The sequence below is a fragment of the Tetranychus urticae genome, chromosome 1, assembly GCF_039701765.1.
Source record: "Tetranychus urticae isolate SD_2017Ah chromosome 1, NJAU_TeUrti_SD_1.0, whole genome shotgun sequence".
Taxonomy (NCBI): Eukaryota; Metazoa; Arthropoda; class Arachnida; order Trombidiformes; family Tetranychidae; genus Tetranychus; species Tetranychus urticae.
The window spans coordinates 21,133,644-21,151,845 of record NC_142958.1 but is presented as its reverse complement, the minus strand read 5'-3'; the positions used below and the strand labels follow the sequence as shown (position 1 = coordinate 21,151,845).

Genomic DNA, 18,202 nt, shown 5'->3' with positions numbered 1-18,202 from the left:
TTGAGTCACAACCACAACCAGAAGAAATGTTTCCCCCTCTTTTTCCCCCGATCCCCTTTTCTCTTTGTTCCTCTCTATTTTTCCCTTTCTTATTATCTGTCTTTTTGTGTGTCTATTTTGCCTTTTTCCAATCAGTTCCTAATTTTTTGTTTGAACTTTCTATTTTTTAATCATTTTAAGAATTAACAGTTAAAAATAATTGTAATTATCAAACCTGATCAGTCTCAACTTTCATCGTGTTTTCCTAATTGTGTCACTTTATATTATGATTGTTATTATTGGTGTTATTAATTATCGGCAATTGGTAAGTTTTTTTCTGTATTAACTGGTTTTTTCGTTTTCTAACTGTTTTCCATTTTCTTCTTTTGTTTCTTCACTTATCGATTGCTAATGATGACTTTAATGGCGACTTTTAACCTCGACGAACAGATTATTGACCCGGTTGTCGTGATTGAATAACTGTCCGGTTAATATTTCCATCCATCAGTGATTATTACTTTCAAAATCAATTTGAATTTAACTTCATCAACATTATCTTCTGATCTTTACAACCTTGTTATGCTGTTGATGAAGGTTTTCTTGGTGTTGACCGTTTTTTTAACTCAATTTGAAAATTGAATTGAAAATCTTCACAACCAATCCAAGGTCATTATCGTATGTTAATCTGGAAATATCTATTAAAATGTGTTAGCAGTTGGATTCGGTTAAACGCTCAAATTATTCATGTTAATCGAAAATACACTTTACTGTTGAAATGTTATTACCCGAGTGTTACCAGTTTATTATCATGTCTCATCTCAGCACTCTCTAGCTGATGCTTGTTTTTGTGGTTGCTAACCATGAGACACATGTTTATGCGTTTAATAATCATAAGCTTATTACCTTACTCTTTGCTTATTATCAAATGGTTGCCTGTTTCATTGTCAATACTATTACAATCTAATCAATGGATTATGCTTCAATTAATCCATCATCTTTTTGGCAACTTTCTGCAGATTGTAGGCAAAAGGTTGATTTGTATCTATATTGGTGGTTTTGCCTTTGTGATTTTTAATCTTCACCTATTAATTTCATCATTATATTGATCATTGAAATGTGAATGACTGCTCGTCAATTCATCAAGTAAGTTTGCTATTTTTTGAGTTTTGTCCTAAAAAATTTTAATTTGAGAAACAAGTCTGCATCTAAAATTTCTAATTCTCATTTCTTCGACAGTTTATCATTATATGGAAAAGGTACGATCGACAAAAATTAGGAGAAGTTCCAAAAGTGTGAGGCTGATACTTGAAATAAAAGCACTTTCAGCAGAAGAACTCATCTCATCAAGAATTATCAATTTACATTGTATACTGCTTGGTTTTTTATGTAAAAGCTGGATGTCGCTTCACCGTGCTCACTCTGGTCATTACATAACCAAATTGTCACCTTTAATCGCTCCAGATAATCAATGTTAACGAGAGACTATCAAGTTGTCAGGTTTAAATTAAATCCATAAATCTGGTTATCTACCTGGAACAAGCGCCCCAATCTCGATGATCACCCAAATCACCCATTTTGTATTGCCATCACTCAAAGCTATGGATTTTTGTGTACTTTGTGATTAGCTTTGATTGATTTAATCAGCCAAACACAAACAGAATCGTGTGTTGTTTGGTTTTGTTTGTATTAATAAACAAGATCACAATAAATCAGGATGGACCCAATTATCAGGATTGATCGTGATGAGCTAATCATGATAAATTGTGTGTGTTTCAACTAGGTCAATGCTGGTCAAATCAATGTTTTTCAAATACACACCAACTTTGATTGTCAATCAACCACAATTGATAAACAAGCAACCAACAATTGTATCCAATCTCCGGTTACAAATGGATCCCTGGTTAAATTGGCAATCAATTAAACATCTTGAAATGATCATAAGATGATTTCAGATTCTTGTCTGATAAGTGTAATACAAGAACAACACTAATGATTTTCATTCTCATCAAATGGCTGTTGAAATCGTTAAAAATTGGAGCCTCATCAACATATGCTTTCAATTTCAATCATTGACTGTTATTATGAAGAGTGTGGCAATTGACAACAGTCAATCAAATAGTCACGTTCATCTTAATCATTGGAAAATCATCGTCTGAACAAAAATGGTAATTCTTGTGCTTTATCTTTCAAATCAACATGATTAACATTCACTTCTTATTGTTAAATTTTAATTTGTCTTGTTTGATTTATGCACTCACGTTCACCATTTTTTTTGTTTACTCACTTGATTATTTAGCTTTTGGGATCCAAACGATCAGTAGTCGCAGAAATGGTAATTTGTCACAATAACAACCCATAGTTTGGATCATATCAATCAAAGGTTAATCAACTGAACACTCGTCTTCAATAATTGATTATCTCTATTGGAATAGGATGAAATTAGATAACTTTAGCTTACGTTTTTCAATGGAAGCAATGGTTTTTCAAGTCCAATTAGCTTCGTTTTGGCGTTGATTAATTTAAGAAAGAAAAGAGTCGATCTTTTGATTAACTCATCGAATAAAAGTAAGTTTATAATCATGATCATATAATCAATTAACCAATAAGTGTCAAACACACATAGATTTATATCAATGATTGGTAAACTGTCTAAAACTGATTCTGAATTGTTAGCGCAATTCAGTAGATTGTAAAGGGTGTTACGGATAAAAAATTACTTTTATCTCAAAAATGATATCTATGAAGATGAAGATGACAAAGATAAGAATGCGAAGAAAGAGAAAAGAAACGACGAAATGTCTTTCCCTATGGTCAAACCACATTTTTATCTTTGTCATCTTCGCCTTCATAGATATCATTTTTAAGATAAAAGTAATTTTTTATCCGTAACACCCTTTATGAAGATAACTCAATTCAAAATCAGATCACAATTAATTGAGACAATGCTACAGTCTTTATCATCATTTGGTGGATGACTATATTTACAGTGTTGGTTAGTTTTATCTTGTAATCAGAATAGCTCTTCAGTTTATTGGTGTGATTCTGTTTTTTGTGACGTTATTATATTTGGTTTAATTTTGCAATTATTAAAATTGTTTTACAATGGATTTGAGTGAATTTTTGAATTTCTATCAACCATCTACAAGTCCACCAGTGAAAGAAACAGATTTCGCAAGCGACAATTCGATAATATCGTTGTCTCAATCAAAAGTGCCAAGTATTAATAGCATGCTTTTGCAAGTATTGTCTCCAAGTGAAGAAACACTCAGAACATGCTTGTATTCGGATCAGCATCAAAACAATGATGCATGTAATAATAACACTGACTGTGATCAATCAGCCAATTCATCAAATAGTGTAAATTTGAATGTTGATAGATTCCATCTTAAAATTTGCCGTCGATTTGGATCAAAGCGATCAGAACTTGACTACATCAACTTATACGACATGACATCAGATAGTATTTACTCTGATACTCTTGATCAACTTGTAATTAACATCGTCAATCACAACAATCTAAGTCTCTCAGCCTTGGATCTTTATGACGATGAAGACTCAGAAACTCTACATTACCAATACCACGATGATTATCAAGCTTTACAGCCAACACAACAGTTCACCTACAACGACTACGTTAAACTGAGAGCAAATACTTTACTGCTCGCTAGACTTGGATACAAGCTGACAATAACATTGAATACAGACAACGATAAACCAGAAACTTGGAATCCAAAAGTAGCCAAGAAAATATTATCCGTTGATTATTCACCATTGAGTTTAGTAAAAGATTGTTACCCTGCACAAGCGCCTTTGGACCGATTAGAAACATTCCTTTTAGCAGAAGTGGTAAATGCTTTTCAAGACGATGAACCTATCAAATTACCCGACATTTCACTTAAAGTCCATACGAGTCCCTCACCACAAAAATTCGTTACCATCTGCAGAAGACTCAAAAGCTTCCGAAAACTATGTATTAAAGATAAAATCATTCTCATGATTGGCTCATTTTTTGAAGTCACCTCTATGCATTTCGTTTACAATTACATTCAATCGACTGATGAATGGATAGTAAGTATTTTTTTATTATATTTTCACTGTTGATCTGGGCGGTTTTTGTTATTGAGTGAGCATTGTTTTTATTCCTATGGAAACATAACTTTTGGTGCTTTCTCTTTATTCAAGTGTCCTGAATATGGAACAAGATTCGGAAGACGGGACTTATTCATTTGGAATCGTTTATTACATGATATGACTGTTCCTGTTATTGAATCATTTCCAGATAGATGGAGAAAAGATGCAATAGTTGAAACTTTGATCAGTTTGATCATTATTTTCAACCCTGATCAAGTTGGACTTAACTTTTCCGATTCAGTAAGGTAATTATGACCAACATTCTGCAATGGTATAATTTAATCCTCCCGTTCAATGTTTTATACACAGACATGAACAATATGTTTACATTTATCTACTTAAGCGCTATTTGGAGTCAGTTTGCGAATCACCTTCTGATGTTTCAGACAATCTTTACAGATTGATGGTGGGTGTTGAAAAATTCCGGGAATTGGGTAAAGTTGGTTGTGAATCAATCAATTTATTCGAAGCTGGTTATCATAGATCTTTACGAAACTTGATCATAGATTCAATGAATAACAAGTAGACTTTAAAAGTGCACATAAACTGGATTCAGTCTGAAACTCGGCGACCTAAAAGTCTCTTGTTTTTTCACTACCATTACTTTTCGATTTGAAAATGGGACAAGTTAATGCATTGACTTCGTTGATAACTTATTGGCCAATTATTCACAAAAAGCGAAGCATTCTCCAATGTGCTCTTCTTAATCGTTCCGCGCAGAGATTCAAGTCAAGTAAATGATTCTTTGTTTACAATCAAATGGTCTTGGTGAAACAATTATCATAGGATTAATAAGAAAAGAAGCAACAGATAACACAGTCGTCGGATTAATGCAAAAACAAAAGGAGGCAAAGATACATGTATATTACATGAAACCATCGGGTGAAACCCGTCCTGGATAGATTGTGTTGGTAGAAGAGACTCTTAGCTAGTGATTAAAGGAGGAGAGATATTAATCCATAATATCGTGCATCCATAAATTAAACATATACCCACAGGATGCCTGCGTATCAAGATTTTATCACCTATTTTTTAATCATTTCTTAGTTTTTATTCGCTATTAACCTTCAGTGCTTATAAGTTTAACTTTCATTTCTTTCTTATTGATTGCTAAATCTTTTGCTTTACTCTTTGCTCTTAACTCGATTCAACCAAATGTGTAGAAAACTTTATTCGTATCTTATAAAAAATAATTGTGCACATGTGACAGTGTTTATCAAAGATCAATGTAATTAATCCTTGGTGTTTATCGTAGTTGAATGGATAATTGTCTTACAAAGAAAAAAGTGTTACAGTTTTAGTTGATTATGACTTTCAATCAGAATAAATCTTCCGTTTATTCATGTTATTCTGTTTTTTTGACGTTATTGTGCTTGGTTTAATTCTGTCATTCTAATTTTTATACAATTCAGTGAACTCTTTAATTTCCATCAACCATCTACAAGTCCACCAATAGTAGCCAAAGATTTAAAAAACAACAATTCGATAATTTCTTTGCAGCAATCAAAAGTGTCAAATACAAATAAAATGCTTTTGCAAGTATTGTCTCCAAGTGAAGAAACACTCAAAACTTGCTTGTACTCGGATCAAGATAAAAACAAAGTCAATGTCAAAACTGACTGTGATCAGTCCACCAATTCATCAAATAATGTAAATTTAACTGTTGATAGATTCCACCATAAAATTAGCCGCCGATTTGGATCAAGGAGATCAAAACTTGACTACATCAACTTATACGACACGGCATCAGAAAGTATTTATTCTGATGATCTTGATCGATACGTAATCAACATCGTCAATCACACTAATCTAAGTCTCTCAGCCTTGGGTCTTGATGGCTATGAAAACTCAGAGACGTATTACCAATCTTATGATGATTATCAACCTCTACAGAGAAACGCACAATTCACCTACAATGATTACATTAAACTGAGAGCAAACACTTTACTACTCGCCAGACTTGGATACAAGTTGACAATCACATTGAATTCAGACAACAATAGACCAGAAATATGGAACCCAAAAGTAGCCAAGAAAATATTATCCGTCGATTATTCACCCTTAAGCTTGGTGAAGAATTGTTACCCGACAGAAGCGTCATTGGACCAATTAGAAACTTTCCTTTTAGCCGAAGTGGTAAATGCTTTTCAAGATGATGGACCAACTAACTTGCCTGATTTTGCAATTAAATGCAAAACGAATCCTTCACCAGTAAGATTCGTTTCCATATGCAAGAAGCTTAGAAGTTTAAAGAACCATTGTGACAACGATAAAATTGTTCTTATGTGCAGCTCATTTTATGATGTCGCTTTTATGAATGTAATTTTAAAATACGACTTTGCAAATGATGAATGGATAGTAAGTGTGATTTAGTATTTCGATCAATGTCAATTTTCATCTCCATTGTTTTCTGCCTACTAATGATTAGTGCTTGTTTTTTATTCAAGTGTCCTGAATATGGTACAAGATTCGGAAGACGTGACTTATTCATTTGGAATCGTTTATTACATGATATGGCTATTCCCATTATTGAATCATTTCCAGATCGATGGAGAAAGGATGAAGTTATTGAAGCTTTGATTAGTTTGATCATTATTTTCAACCCTGATCAAGTTGGACTTAACTTTCCCGATTCAGTTAGGTAATTATGATCACCATTTTGCAATACTTCAATTTAATCCTTCTGATCGATATTTTGTACACAGACATGATCAATACGTTTACATTCATCTGCTTAAGCGCTATTTGGAGTCAGTTTGCGAGTCACCTTCTGATGCTTCAGACAATCTTTACAGGTTGATGGTGGGCGTTGAAAAATTCCGGGAATTGGGTAAAGCTGCGTGTGAATCAATAAATTCATCCCAGCCTGGTTATCACAGATCTTTACAGAAAATTTTTTTCGATGTTATTAAAAAGTAAAAAGCTCAAAATCGCGATGGATTCATCCGAAGACTTGGTGTATTAAAAGCTCTTGTGTGAGATCAAACATTGTATACACTATCATTGCATTTCAATTGCGAATTGAAACATGAGTTATGGAATTGATTTTATTGAAAACTTGTGTCGGACCAATTATTATTCTCGAAAAAACGGAAAATCACTCACTGTTTGGGAGTGATAGTGTTATCTTCTGAACTATTCCAACTCAAGATTCAGATTCAATGAAGCTAGTTATAGATAAATAATTAATCAATAGCAATGATTTGTTTTAAATCAAATGTTCTTTCTGAAACAATAATTATAAGATCAACCAGAGAAGCAACACTTAACACAATAGACGAGAAAGGTCTGGTTAATGAAAAAGCAGATAAAGATTTATAATGAAACTCTGGTGTTGAGTGGAGAAACTCGATCCAACAAAATGTACAGAAAAGATGATTGAAATCTTATCAAAAAATAACAGCTACAGTGCACATGCTACAGTGTTTATCTCGATTAAATGGATGATTTTTTTACAAAAATAGGATAATTGGTTTTACTTTGTAATCAAAATAAATCTCTAGTTCATTTAGGTTATTCTGTTTTTTGTGAAGTTATTATATTTGGTTTAATTGTGTTGTTATTCAAATTGTTATACAATGGATTTTAATGAATGTTTGAATTTCTATCAACCATCTACAAGTCCACCAATGAAAGAAACAGATTTGGAAAACAACAATTCGATAATTTCGTTGTCTCAATCAAAAGTGTCGAGTATTGAAAGCATGCTTTTACAATTATTGTCCCCAAGTGAAGATACACTCAAAACTTGCTTGTATTCGGATCAACATAAAAACAATCATAACAGTGACTGTGATCAACTCGCCATTCCATCAAATACTGTAATTTTGAATGTTGATAGATTCCATTTTAAAACCTGCCGTCGATTTAGACCAAAGCGATCAGAACTTGACTACATCAACTCATACGATGCGGCATCAGAGAGTATTTACTCTGATACTATTGATCAACTCGTGTTCAATATCGTCCATCAAAACAATCTAAGTCCTGCAATCTTGGACATCAATGACAATGAACACTCAGAAACACTTTATTACCAATATTATGACGACTATCAAGCTTTACAGCCCAACCAACACTTCACCTACAATGATTACATCAAACTGAGAGCAAACACTTTACTACTCTCTAGACTTGGATACAAGCTGACAATAACATTGAATACAGACAACGATAAACCAGAAACTTGGAATCCAAATGTAGCCAAGAAAATATTATCCGTTGATTATTCACCATTGAGTTTAGTGAAGGATTGTTACCCTGCACAAACACCATTGGACCAATTAGAAACTTTCCTTTTAGCAGAAGTGGTAAATGCCTTTCAAGATGATGAACAAATTAACTTGCCTGATATTTCACTTAAAGTGAAAGCTGTGCCAGCAAAATTCATTTCAATTTGCAGGAGGCTCAGAAGCTTCAGAAAACTATGTAATAACGATAAAATTGTGCTCATGTCTAGCTCGTTTTATGATGTGCATTCCATGACTGTCGTTTTCAATTATTATCCTGCAACTGATGATTGGATAGTAAGTCCTCTAAGAGCTCATTTTAGCACACATATTTGTGGAAATATCAATAACTATTAGTAATTGTTCTTTATCCAAGAACCCAGATTTTGGAGCAAGATTCGGAAGACGTGACTTATTCATTTGGAATCGTTTAGTACATGATATGACTATTCCCGTTATTGAATCATTCCCAGATAGATGGAGAAAGGATGAAGTAGTTGAAGTTTTGATTAGTTTGATCATTATTTTCAACCCTGATCAAGTTGGACTTAACTTTCCTGATTCAGTTAGGTAATTATGATCATCATTTTGCGATTTGTTAATTTAATTTCAATTTAATCCTTCTGATCAATACTTTTTTTACACAGACAGGAACAATACATTTACATTTATCTGCTTAAGCGCTATTTGGAGTCAGTTTGCGAATCGCCCTGTGATGCTTCAGACAATCTTTACAGATTAATGGTGGCTGTTGAAAAATTTCGGGAATTGGGCAAAGCTTCGTATGAATCAATCAACTTATTCGAGCCTGGTTATCATAGATCTTTACGAAACTTGATCATTGATGTAATGAATGGCAAGTACAATGTAGATTCAAAAAGTGCACTGGATAAAGTCGAAGACATGGCAACTTAAAAGTCTCTTGTTTGGCTCAAATATTTTTTCACTATCATTATGATTCGAAAGTGAAACATAAGTTAATGAATTGATCTTGTTGAAAATTTGCACCGGTTCAATTATCATCACAAAAAAGCAAAACATCAGTCATATTTCAGTGTGATCCTCGTGTCGAGACAAGTCAAGTTAAATGCAAAAATTAATTATAATTAACCAGTAGCGATAATAATTTACGTTTATTCTTTGTTCAAATGGTTCTTGTTAAACGATTATTGTAAGATCAACCAGAAAAGAATCAACAGATAACACAATAGACGCGAAACCTCAGATTAATGAAAACAAAAGAAGGTTAAGATATACAGATGTACTAATGAAAGCCACTAGTCCACCCACTTTGCTTTTAATCCGATTCAACCAAATGTGCGAAAGCAAATAGTAACTGTCTTACAAAGAAAAAGGTGTTACAGTTATAGTTGGTTATGGCTTGCAATCAGAATAAATCTTCAGTTCATTCATGTTATTCTTGTTTTTTGTGACATTGTTGTGTTTGGTTTGATTCTGTTATTACTGTTCATTTTTAATTTTGCTATTATTAAAATTTTTTTCAATTGATTCGAGTCAATTTTTGAATTACTGTCAACTATCTACACATGTACAAGTCCGTCAATGGAAGCGGTATTTTTAGAAAATAACGATTCGATGATGTAGTTGGCTCAATCGAAAGTGTCAAATATGAGTAAAATGCTTTTGTAAGTATTGTCTCCAAGTGAAGAAACACCCAAAACTTGCTTGTACTCGGATCAGCATAAAGACAATGTCAATGACAAAACTGACTGTGATCAGTCCAACAATTAATTTTTGATGCTTGTCTGAAGCATCAAAAAGTGAAAGCATCTTTACAGATTGATGGGAGTGTTGAAAAATTCCGGGAATTGTGAAGAGTTTTGTGTGAAGCAATCAATTTACTTGAGGCGGGTTATCACAGATCTTTACGAAACTTGAAAATCGATGTAACCGTAAAAGCTCAAATACGCATTGGATTCATTCAAAGACGTGGTGTAAAAAAAGCCTTTGTGGGAGATCAAACAATTCATTTATTAGTATAACATTTCAATCCGAAAGTGGAACATGAGTTGGTGAATTTATTCTGTTTAAAACCTGCTCTAAACCAATTCACGAAAAAGTATTATACATATTTTGTCAGGGTAGGATCCAGGTCCAGTCAAGTCTATTATAAATGAGTGAATTAATTAGTAGTGGCTATTGTTATTCTTGGTTCTCTATTTTCAATCTTAGGGGAAATGTCAGTGGATAACCAGAAAAGAAGCAACAGTTAACACAATAGATGAGAAAGGCTGATTGAAAAAAACAAAAGGAGACAAAGATATAATAATGAAACCCATCGGTTTTGACACTCTTAACTCGATTCAACAAATGTGCAAAAAAGATAATTCAAGTCTTATCGAAAAGTGATTGAACACATGCAACAGTATTTATCAAAGATCAATATAATGCTCTGTGGTGTTTATTATAGTTGGATGGATAATTGTATTACAAAGAAACAGGATAGTTGACTTTATCAACGTAAATCTCTAGTCTATTTAGGTTATGTGACATTATTATATTTAATTTCACTATTATTCACATTGCTTTGAAATGGATTTTAGTGAATTTTTGAATTTCTATCAACCATCTACAAGTCCAGCAATTAAAGAAACAGATCTGGAAGACAACAATTCGATTATGTCGATGTCTCAATCAAAAGTGTCAACTGTTAATGGAATGCTTTTGCAATTATTGTCCCCAATTGATAATAATAATAATAATGACGTTAACTGTGATCAATCCTTCATTTCATCAAATAATTTAAATTTGAATTTGGATAGATTTCATCTTAAAACTGGCCGTCAATTTGGATCAAAGCGATCAGAACTTGACAACATCAACTTATACGACTTAAGTCTCTGATGTCAATTGACATCAGAGAGTATTTACTCTGATACCATTGATCAACTCGTGTTCAATATCGTCAATCAAAACAATTTAAGTCTGGCAGTTTTGGATCTCAATGACTACGAAAACTCAGAAACATTTTATTACCAATATTGTGATGACTATCAAGCCTTACAGCCCAACCAACACTTCACCTACAATGATTACGTTAAACTGAGGGCAAACACTTTACTACTCGCCAGACTTGGATACAAGTTGACCCTAACATTGAATACAGACAACAATAAACCAGAAACTTGGAACCCAAAAGTAGCCAAGAAAATATTATCCGTCGATTATTCACCATTGAGTTTAGTGAAGGATTTTTACCCTGCACAAACACCTTTGGACCAATTAGAAATTTTCCTTTTAGCAGAAGTGGTGAATACTTTTCAAGATCAACGACCAATTAACTTGCCTGACATTTCACTCAAAATCAAAGGTGGTCCCCCACCAGCAATATTTGTTTCCATTTGCATGAGGTTCAGAAGTTTTAGAAAACTATGTAATAACGATAAAATCGTTCTTCTGTCGAACTCATTTTATGATGTGAATTCTATGTATCGGGTTTACAATTACAATCAATCAACTGATGATTGGATAGTAAGTATTATTTAGTTTATTTTCATTTTTGATTCGAATGGTTTTGTATGAATGAGGAATGATTGTTCAGATACCTGTGGAAATATAATTAATTTTTACTACTTGTTCTTTATTCAAGAACCCAGATTATGGGACGAGATTTGGAAGACGTGACTTATTCATTTGGAATCGCTCATTGCATGATATGACTGTTCCTGTTATCGAATCATTCCCGGATAGATGGAGAAAGGATGAAGTAGTTGAAGTTTTGATCGGTTTGATAATTGTTTTCAATCCTGATCAAGTTGAACTCAACTATCCCGATTCAGTTAGGTAATTATGAACATCATTCTGCAATATTTTGTTTAAACTTTCTCTTCGATATTTTGTTTACACAGACATGAACAGTATGTTTACATTTACCTGCTTAAGCGCTATTTGGAGTCAGTCTGCCAATCACCATCTGATGCTTCAGACAATCTTTACAGGTTAATGGTTGCCGTTGAAAAATTCCGGGAATTGGGTAAAGCTTCGTATGAATCAATCAATTTATTCGAGGCTGGCTATCACAGATCTCTACAAAACTTTATAATCGATGTAATCAATAACAAGTAGACTCTAAAAGTTCACATAAACTGGAGCCAACCAAAGAAAAAACGAAAACAATCAATTGATAAAATATAACATGTATTGTGAAAAATCTGTGACACTGAAAGAAAACTACTAATTAGGAAGACTATCTAATAAAACAAACGAAAAGGCAATGGCTTCTAACGAACGTAAGAATTGGGCTTTGGTTTTTCTTTTTACAATTTCAAAGGTGAAGCTGTGAATTTTTTGTCGCTAATCAATTGTGTTGAACTATAACAATTATTTCCAATTATTTGATAAATTGTTTTTAAAACCTCTCGTGTCGATGGATGGAACTCTTGACTCGATTCAAAAAGTGTACAGAAAAGATAATTGAAATCTTATCAAAAAATAATTGTGCACATGCTACAATGTGATTAATCTTTCGTGTTTATCTGTGATAGTTGTAACAGTGCTTGTTGATTTTACCTATTAATCAGAATAAATCTTCAATTTATTCATGTTAGTCTATTTTTTAAAAACGTTTTACAATGGATTTGAGTGAATTTTTGGATTTAAGTCAACCCCCTACAAGCCCACCAATGGTAGCCAAAGATTTACAAAACAACAATTCGCTAATATCGTTGTCTCAATCAAGTAATAAAATGCTTTTGCAAGTATTGTCACCAAGTGAGGATACAATCAAAACATGCTTGTATTCAGATCAACATAAAAACAATGAGTCATGTAATAACACTGGCTGTGATCAATCCACCAATTCCTCAAGCACTGTTAATTTGGGTGTTGATAGATTCTATCTTAAAAACTGTCGTCGATTTGGATCAGAAATTGACTACATCAACTTATACGACGCGACATCAGATAGTATTTACTCTGATACAATTGATCAACTCGTGTTTAATATCCTCAACCACAACAATCTAAGTCTTGCAGCCTTGGACACTAATGACTATGAAGACTCAGAAACATATTATCAATATTATGATGATTATCAAGCTTTACAGCCAACACAACAGTTCACCTACAATGACTACGTCAAAGTGAGAGCAAACACTTTACTACTCGCCAGGCTTGGATACAAGTTGACACTAACATTGAATACAGACAACGATAAACCAGAAACATGGATTCAAAAGTAGCCAAGAAAATATTATCCGTCGATTATTCACAATTGAGTTTAGTGAAGGATTTTTACCCTGCACAAACACCTTTGGACCAATTAGAAACTTTCCTTTTAGCAGAAGTGGTAGAGGCTTTTCAAGATGATGAACCGATTAACTTGCCTGATATTTCAATTAAAGTCCAAACGGGTCCGTCACCAGTAAAATTTGTTTCCATCTGTAGGAAGCTAAGAAGTTTAAGAAAGCTATGCAATACCGATAAGATTGTACTAATGTCCAACTCATTTTATGCGGTCGCTTCCCTGACTGTTGTTTTTAAATACAATCAATCAACTGATGATTGGATAGTGAGTATTATTTAGTCCATTCCCAACTTAGATTTGAGCGAGAATGGTTTTAAAAACCTTTGGAAATATCACTAATTATTTATTTTTGATTTTTTTTGAAGAATCCAGCTCATGGATCGAGATTTAGAAGACGCGATTTATTCATCTGGAATCGTTTGTTACATGACAAGTCTGTGGTTGTTATTGAATCATTTCCAGATCGATGGAGAAAGGATGAAGTAGTTGAAGTTTTGATTAGTCTTATCGTTATTTTTAATCCTGATCAAGATGGAATAACATTTACAGATTCAGTTAGGTAATTATGACCGACATAATACTTTAAAATCCTTCTGATCAATATTTTGCTTTTACAGACATGAACAATTTGTTTACATTCACTTGCTTAAGCGTTATTTGGAGTCAGTTTGCGAATCGCCTTGTGATGCTTCAGATAATCTTTACAGATTAATGGTGGCTGTGGAGAAATTCCGGGAATTGGGGGAAATTTTATGTGAATCAATAAATTTATTCGAGGCGGGTTATCATAGATCTTTACAAAACTTGATCATTGATGTAATTAACAACTAGGCTAAAGTGTAAATTGACTCAACCAAAAAATCACTATCAGCACATATCAATTCAAAATATTGATGTTACATGTATTTTATTATAACGGCTGCGCTTATTTTAATTATTCTTGTATGCAACATCTTAAAACGCCAAGCCCTACCTTGTAAAGTTGGACAATCTTGCAACAATCTTAACTGCCATACTAGGTGTCAAAGTCAATAGTGAAACTATTTCTTGGAACTCTTAAGTTACAGTTCAATAGACTTGAAATTTACATGAAATGATCATAATGGGCGTATCTCGAAAAAGCTCGACTAGTTCATTAAATGTCTACATCAATTCAATCAATGCTTCAGCTTTGAATGCAAGTGCAATGAACCAAACACTAGTCACAGTAAATTTTAGAATTTTTTTTTCGAAAAAAATAGAAAAAAGTGAATTTTTATACACTGCTGGCAATAAGTTTGAGGACAGTAGTTTTTTTGAATAATTTTTCGGTGAAATGACTAGCTGTTTTATAGTCAGTATCAATTGAAAGTTTGTGCAAAATTACGTTTTTTAACTTAAAAAAATAAAGAAAATTTGAGAAAATCAGTTTTGCGCATGGCAAAAATTATGAGGACAGCAATTAAAAACAATTAATAATCGATCTGTGACCCATTAGCTTTAATCACTTTGAATATTCTTGCATCTATTGACTTGATGAGCGTTTGTAGGTAACTTTTGAAAAGAGAAAAAAGTGAATTTTTATACTTTTTATATTACTTTAAGCACCTGGTCATCGTCTACGACCACACCAGACTGAAAACACCGGATCCCGTCCGATCTCCGAAGTTAAGCAGTTTCGGGCCGGGTTAGTACTTGGGAGGGAGACCACTTGGGAACCCCCGGTGTTGTAGACTTTTTTGTTTTTACTGAACTTTTTCTGATGCGTTAATTTCATCTATTTATAAAGCATGAATAGAGATGTTCAACAACAAAATATCTCAATTTGATAACTCGCAACGAAATGGTGCTTTGATCAATTGTATTCATTTTAGTAAAAGTAAAAGTATGATGAGAAAGACCAGGGATTTCTGTAGAAACGTTTTCAATGGCAATAGACGATGCACAGTTTACAATTTAGAGCTGATAGTGAGTATTCGAATACTCGATTATTCGAATATTTTTTAACGCGAATAGAATATTATTCGAGTATTTCAGATAATCGAATACTTGTATTCGAATATTTAGTGAATTTGAAATTTTTACAGGTTTTTTGACCAATTTCTGTCCAATTTTGAGTAGTTTTTGTTAACTTTTTATGGTTTTTCTCTTGCTTTAATCACATGCGAATATTCGACGGATATTCAAATGAGTATTCGAGTAAAAAATAATATTCGAATGAGGATTCGAATATAAATATTCGCAAAACTATCAGCTCTATTACAATTTAGTTTTTGTTTTTGAATTTTACTCTTTTGAATTTCTGAATCTATTAGGTAACCAACTATGTTTTTGCATGTTATTTATACTTTTAAAAACTAGAGAATCCCGCCATCATGACTGGTTGCAAATCTTCTACATGAAAACATTTTATAACATTTTTTACAAATTTGAAAGACTCAACTTCTTCATGATAAAACCGATGAGAGATGTGACTCGTGTCGTCAACATAAAAGCTTAAAATTGAAATGAAATCTGGTTCTACAGCTGAAAAAAGTGACATTGACGTTTCAACTTTAACTTTAACAAAAACCTTCGATCAGAGAAAATTTTTGATTTATAATTACAACGATTAACAAGTTTCGTAAAGTCGTTATGCCAGTGAGGGTGTTCACTTTAAATATGGTATCAAATTTAAGCCCAAGATAATTAATAATTTAAAAAACCGTTTGCCACTGACTCGTGCCACACCTGGTATCACACGAAAACAAATTGAGTTTCAGGCAATGGGTTGCTGAAATATTTGCTCAAACGTTTTTAGACCCGCTCTTGTTGATAGGAACAACTCTTGGCTCGATTCAAAAAGTTAACAGAATTGAAACCTTATCAAAAAATAATTGTGCACATGCTACAATGTGATTAATCTTTCGTGTTTATCATTGATAATTGGAACAGTGCTTGTTGGTTTTACATTTTAATCAGAATGCAACTTTATTGATGTTATTCTGTTTTTCAAAATAATTTTACAATGGATCTAAGTGAATTTTTGAGTGTCTGTGAACCACATCTCAGTCCACCAATGTTAGCCGAAGATTTACAAGACAACAATTCGATAATTTCGTTTTCGCAGTCAAAAGTGTCAAGCATAAATAAAATGCTTTTGCAAGTATTGTCCCCAAGTGAAGATACAATCAAAACTTGCTTAAACTCGGACCAACATGAAAACACTGTTAATGATAACAATGCCTGTGATCAATCCACCAATTCATTCAATACTTTGAATTTGAATATTGATAGATTTTATCTTAAAACCTGCCGTCGATTTGGATCAGAACTTGACTACATCAACTCGTACGACGCGATATCAGATCGCATTTTCTCTGATGCTATTGATAAAATCTTGCTAAATATCGTCAATCAAAACAATCTAAGTCTTGCAGTCTTGGATATTAATGACAATGAAGACTTAGAAACATTATATTACCAATATTATGATGATTATCAAGCTTTACCGACGAACCAACAGTTCACCTACAACGACTACGTTAAACTGAGAGCAAACACTTTTCTACTCGCCAGACTTGGATACAAGTTGACAATAACATTGAATACTGACAACAATAAACCAGAAATATGGAACCCAAAAGTAGCCAAGAAAATAATATCTGTTGATTATTCACCATTGAGCTTAGTAAAGGATTGTTACCCTGCACAAGCATCTTTGGACCAATTAGAAACTTTACTTTTAACAGAAGTGGTAAATGCTTTTCAAGATGATGAACCAAAAAACTTGCCTGATTCTTCAATTAATCGGTCGGGTCCTTCACCAGCAAGATTTATCTCCATTTGTATGAAGCTCAGAAGTTTGCGAAAACTTCGTAATAGCGATAAAATTATTCTCATGTCCAGTACGTTTTATCAGTTCACTTCCCTGACAATTCTTTTTAATTACAACCAATCAACTGATGATTGGATAGTGAGTATTATTTATTTCATTTGCAACTTTGATTTGACACGAACTGTTTCCAAACGAATGGAAACATCACTAATATCACTCTTGTGTTTTTTTGAAGAACCTAGATAACGGATCAAGATTTGGAAGGCGTGATTTATTCATTTGGAATCGTTCGTTGCATGACAAGTCTGTTTCCATTATTGAATCATTTCCAGATCGATGGAAAAAAGATGCAATAATTGAATCGTTGCTTAGTTTGATTATTATTTTCAATCCTGATCAAGTTGGAATCACATTTGCAGATTCAGTTAGGTAATTATGACCTACATAATCTTTAATTTAATCCTTCTGATCAATATTTTGCTTTTATAGACATGAACAATATGTTTACATTCACTTGCTTAAGCGCTATCTGGAGTCAGTTTGCGAATCACCTTGTGATGCTTCAGATAATCTTTACAGATTAATGGTGGCTGTTGAAAAATTCCGGGAATTGGGTGAAATTTTATGTGAATTAATCAATTTATGCCAGACAGATTATCACAGATCTCTACAAAACTTGATCATGAATATAATTAACAAGTAGACTCTTAAAGTGCATACAAGTGCAAATGGATTAAGCTGCAAGTTTTTACTATCATTACATTTCATCTCAAATTATTGACGTTATTTTATTTTTTTATA

General features: G+C 32.9%; 5 protein-coding genes and 1 non-coding gene across 9 annotated transcripts; all 6 read left to right on the top strand.

Annotated features, from left to right (window-relative positions):
• Window positions 1-106: 106 nt before the first annotated feature.
• On the top strand, window positions 107-9,848 carry LOC107372148 (uncharacterized). Of its 4 annotated transcripts, XR_016197896.1 has the most exons (8): window positions 107-304; window positions 430-1,122; window positions 1,216-2,144; window positions 2,276-2,544; window positions 3,357-4,047; window positions 4,162-4,355; window positions 4,420-5,396; window positions 9,695-9,848. XR_016197896.1 is itself a non-coding variant. In XM_089266177.1 (7 exons), the coding sequence occupies exons 5-7, from the start codon at window positions 3,427-3,429 to the stop codon at window positions 4,634-4,636; spliced, it is 1,032 nt and encodes a 343-aa protein (XP_089122303.1). In that variant the 5' UTR covers window positions 118-304; window positions 430-1,122; window positions 1,216-2,144; window positions 2,276-2,544; window positions 3,357-3,426; the 3' UTR covers window positions 4,637-5,457. The 4 variants fall into 4 exon arrangements, 2 of the variants coding, with proteins under 2 accessions (XP_089122303.1, XP_089122302.1); XM_089266177.1 differs by lacking the exon at window positions 9,695-9,848 and having other exon boundaries at window positions 118-304; window positions 4,420-5,457; XR_016197895.1 differs by lacking the exons at window positions 107-304; window positions 430-1,122; window positions 1,216-2,144; window positions 2,276-2,544 and having other exon boundaries at window positions 2,883-4,047.
• Window positions 5,424-7,295, top strand: LOC149094760 (uncharacterized). Its single transcript, XM_089266178.1, has 3 exons — window positions 5,424-6,468; window positions 6,558-6,751; window positions 6,816-7,295. The coding sequence occupies exons 1-3, from the start codon at window positions 5,638-5,640 to the stop codon at window positions 7,027-7,029; spliced, it is 1,239 nt and encodes a 412-aa protein (XP_089122304.1). The 5' UTR covers window positions 5,424-5,637; the 3' UTR covers window positions 7,030-7,295.
• On the top strand, window positions 7,509-9,848 carry LOC107370589 (uncharacterized). The gene is made up of 3 exons (XM_089266175.1): window positions 7,509-8,636; window positions 8,716-8,909; window positions 8,987-9,848. Exons 1-3 carry the CDS (start codon window positions 7,689-7,691, stop codon window positions 9,252-9,254), a joined length of 1,410 nt encoding a protein of 469 aa, XP_089122301.1. The 5' UTR covers window positions 7,509-7,688; the 3' UTR covers window positions 9,255-9,848.
• A 1,366-nt stretch (window positions 9,849-11,214) lies between these two features.
• On the top strand, window positions 11,215-14,762 carry LOC112539800 (nuclear hormone receptor HR96-like). Its single transcript, XM_025162589.2, has 5 exons — window positions 11,215-11,831; window positions 11,950-12,143; window positions 12,209-13,869; window positions 13,971-14,164; window positions 14,223-14,762. Exons 1-3 carry the CDS (start codon window positions 11,706-11,708, stop codon window positions 12,423-12,425), a joined length of 537 nt encoding a protein of 178 aa, XP_025018357.2. The 5' UTR covers window positions 11,215-11,705; the 3' UTR covers window positions 12,426-13,869; window positions 13,971-14,164; window positions 14,223-14,762.
• A 439-nt stretch (window positions 14,763-15,201) lies between these two features.
• On the top strand, window positions 15,202-15,320 carry LOC112539801 (5S ribosomal RNA). Its single transcript, XR_003083783.1, has one exon. It is a non-coding gene; the product is annotated as a 5S ribosomal RNA (ribosomal RNA).
• A 1,184-nt stretch (window positions 15,321-16,504) lies between these two features.
• LOC107370592 (uncharacterized) lies at window positions 16,505-18,179 on the top strand. The gene is made up of 3 exons (XM_015938565.3): window positions 16,505-17,539; window positions 17,637-17,830; window positions 17,891-18,179. Exons 1-3 carry the CDS (start codon window positions 16,592-16,594, stop codon window positions 18,102-18,104), a joined length of 1,356 nt encoding a protein of 451 aa, XP_015794051.2. The 5' UTR covers window positions 16,505-16,591; the 3' UTR covers window positions 18,105-18,179.
• Window positions 18,180-18,202: the final 23 nt, after the last annotated feature.

What these genes read in the sequence shown, in the direction of transcription:
- LOC107372148 (XM_089266176.1), top strand. Translation starts at nt 3,082, where the DNA reads ATGGATTTGAGTGAATTTTTGAATTTCTATCAACCATCTACAAGTCCA. An exon ending in AATCGACTGATGAATGGATA is followed by an intron (nt 4,048 to 4,161) that starts GTAAGTATTTTT and finishes TCTTTATTCAAG; the next exon opens with TGTCCTGAATATGGAACAAG. An exon ending in AACTTTTCCGATTCAGTAAG is followed by an intron (nt 4,356 to 4,419) that starts GTAATTATGACC and finishes TTTTATACACAG; the next exon opens with ACATGAACAATATGTTTACA.
- LOC149094760 (XM_089266178.1), top strand. Translation starts at nt 5,638, where the DNA reads ATGCTTTTGCAAGTATTGTCTCCAAGTGAAGAAACACTCAAAACTTGC. An exon ending in TTGCAAATGATGAATGGATA is followed by an intron (nt 6,469 to 6,557) that starts GTAAGTGTGATT and finishes TTTTTATTCAAG; the next exon opens with TGTCCTGAATATGGTACAAG. An exon ending in AACTTTCCCGATTCAGTTAG is followed by an intron (nt 6,752 to 6,815) that starts GTAATTATGATC and finishes TTTTGTACACAG; the next exon opens with ACATGATCAATACGTTTACA.
- LOC107370589 (XM_089266175.1), top strand. Translation starts at nt 7,689, where the DNA reads ATGGATTTTAATGAATGTTTGAATTTCTATCAACCATCTACAAGTCCA. An exon ending in CTGCAACTGATGATTGGATA is followed by an intron (nt 8,637 to 8,715) that starts GTAAGTCCTCTA and finishes TCTTTATCCAAG; the next exon opens with AACCCAGATTTTGGAGCAAG. An exon ending in AACTTTCCTGATTCAGTTAG is followed by an intron (nt 8,910 to 8,986) that starts GTAATTATGATC and finishes TTTTTTACACAG; the next exon opens with ACAGGAACAATACATTTACA.
- LOC112539800 (XM_025162589.2), top strand. Translation starts at nt 11,706, where the DNA reads ATGAGGTTCAGAAGTTTTAGAAAACTATGTAATAACGATAAAATCGTT. An exon ending in AATCAACTGATGATTGGATA is followed by an intron (nt 11,832 to 11,949) that starts GTAAGTATTATT and finishes TCTTTATTCAAG; the next exon opens with AACCCAGATTATGGGACGAG. An exon ending in AACTATCCCGATTCAGTTAG is followed by an intron (nt 12,144 to 12,208) that starts GTAATTATGAAC and finishes TTGTTTACACAG; the next exon opens with ACATGAACAGTATGTTTACA.
- LOC107370592 (XM_015938565.3), top strand. Translation starts at nt 16,592, where the DNA reads ATGGATCTAAGTGAATTTTTGAGTGTCTGTGAACCACATCTCAGTCCA. An exon ending in AATCAACTGATGATTGGATA is followed by an intron (nt 17,540 to 17,636) that starts GTGAGTATTATT and finishes GTTTTTTTGAAG; the next exon opens with AACCTAGATAACGGATCAAG. An exon ending in ACATTTGCAGATTCAGTTAG is followed by an intron (nt 17,831 to 17,890) that starts GTAATTATGACC and finishes TTGCTTTTATAG; the next exon opens with ACATGAACAATATGTTTACA.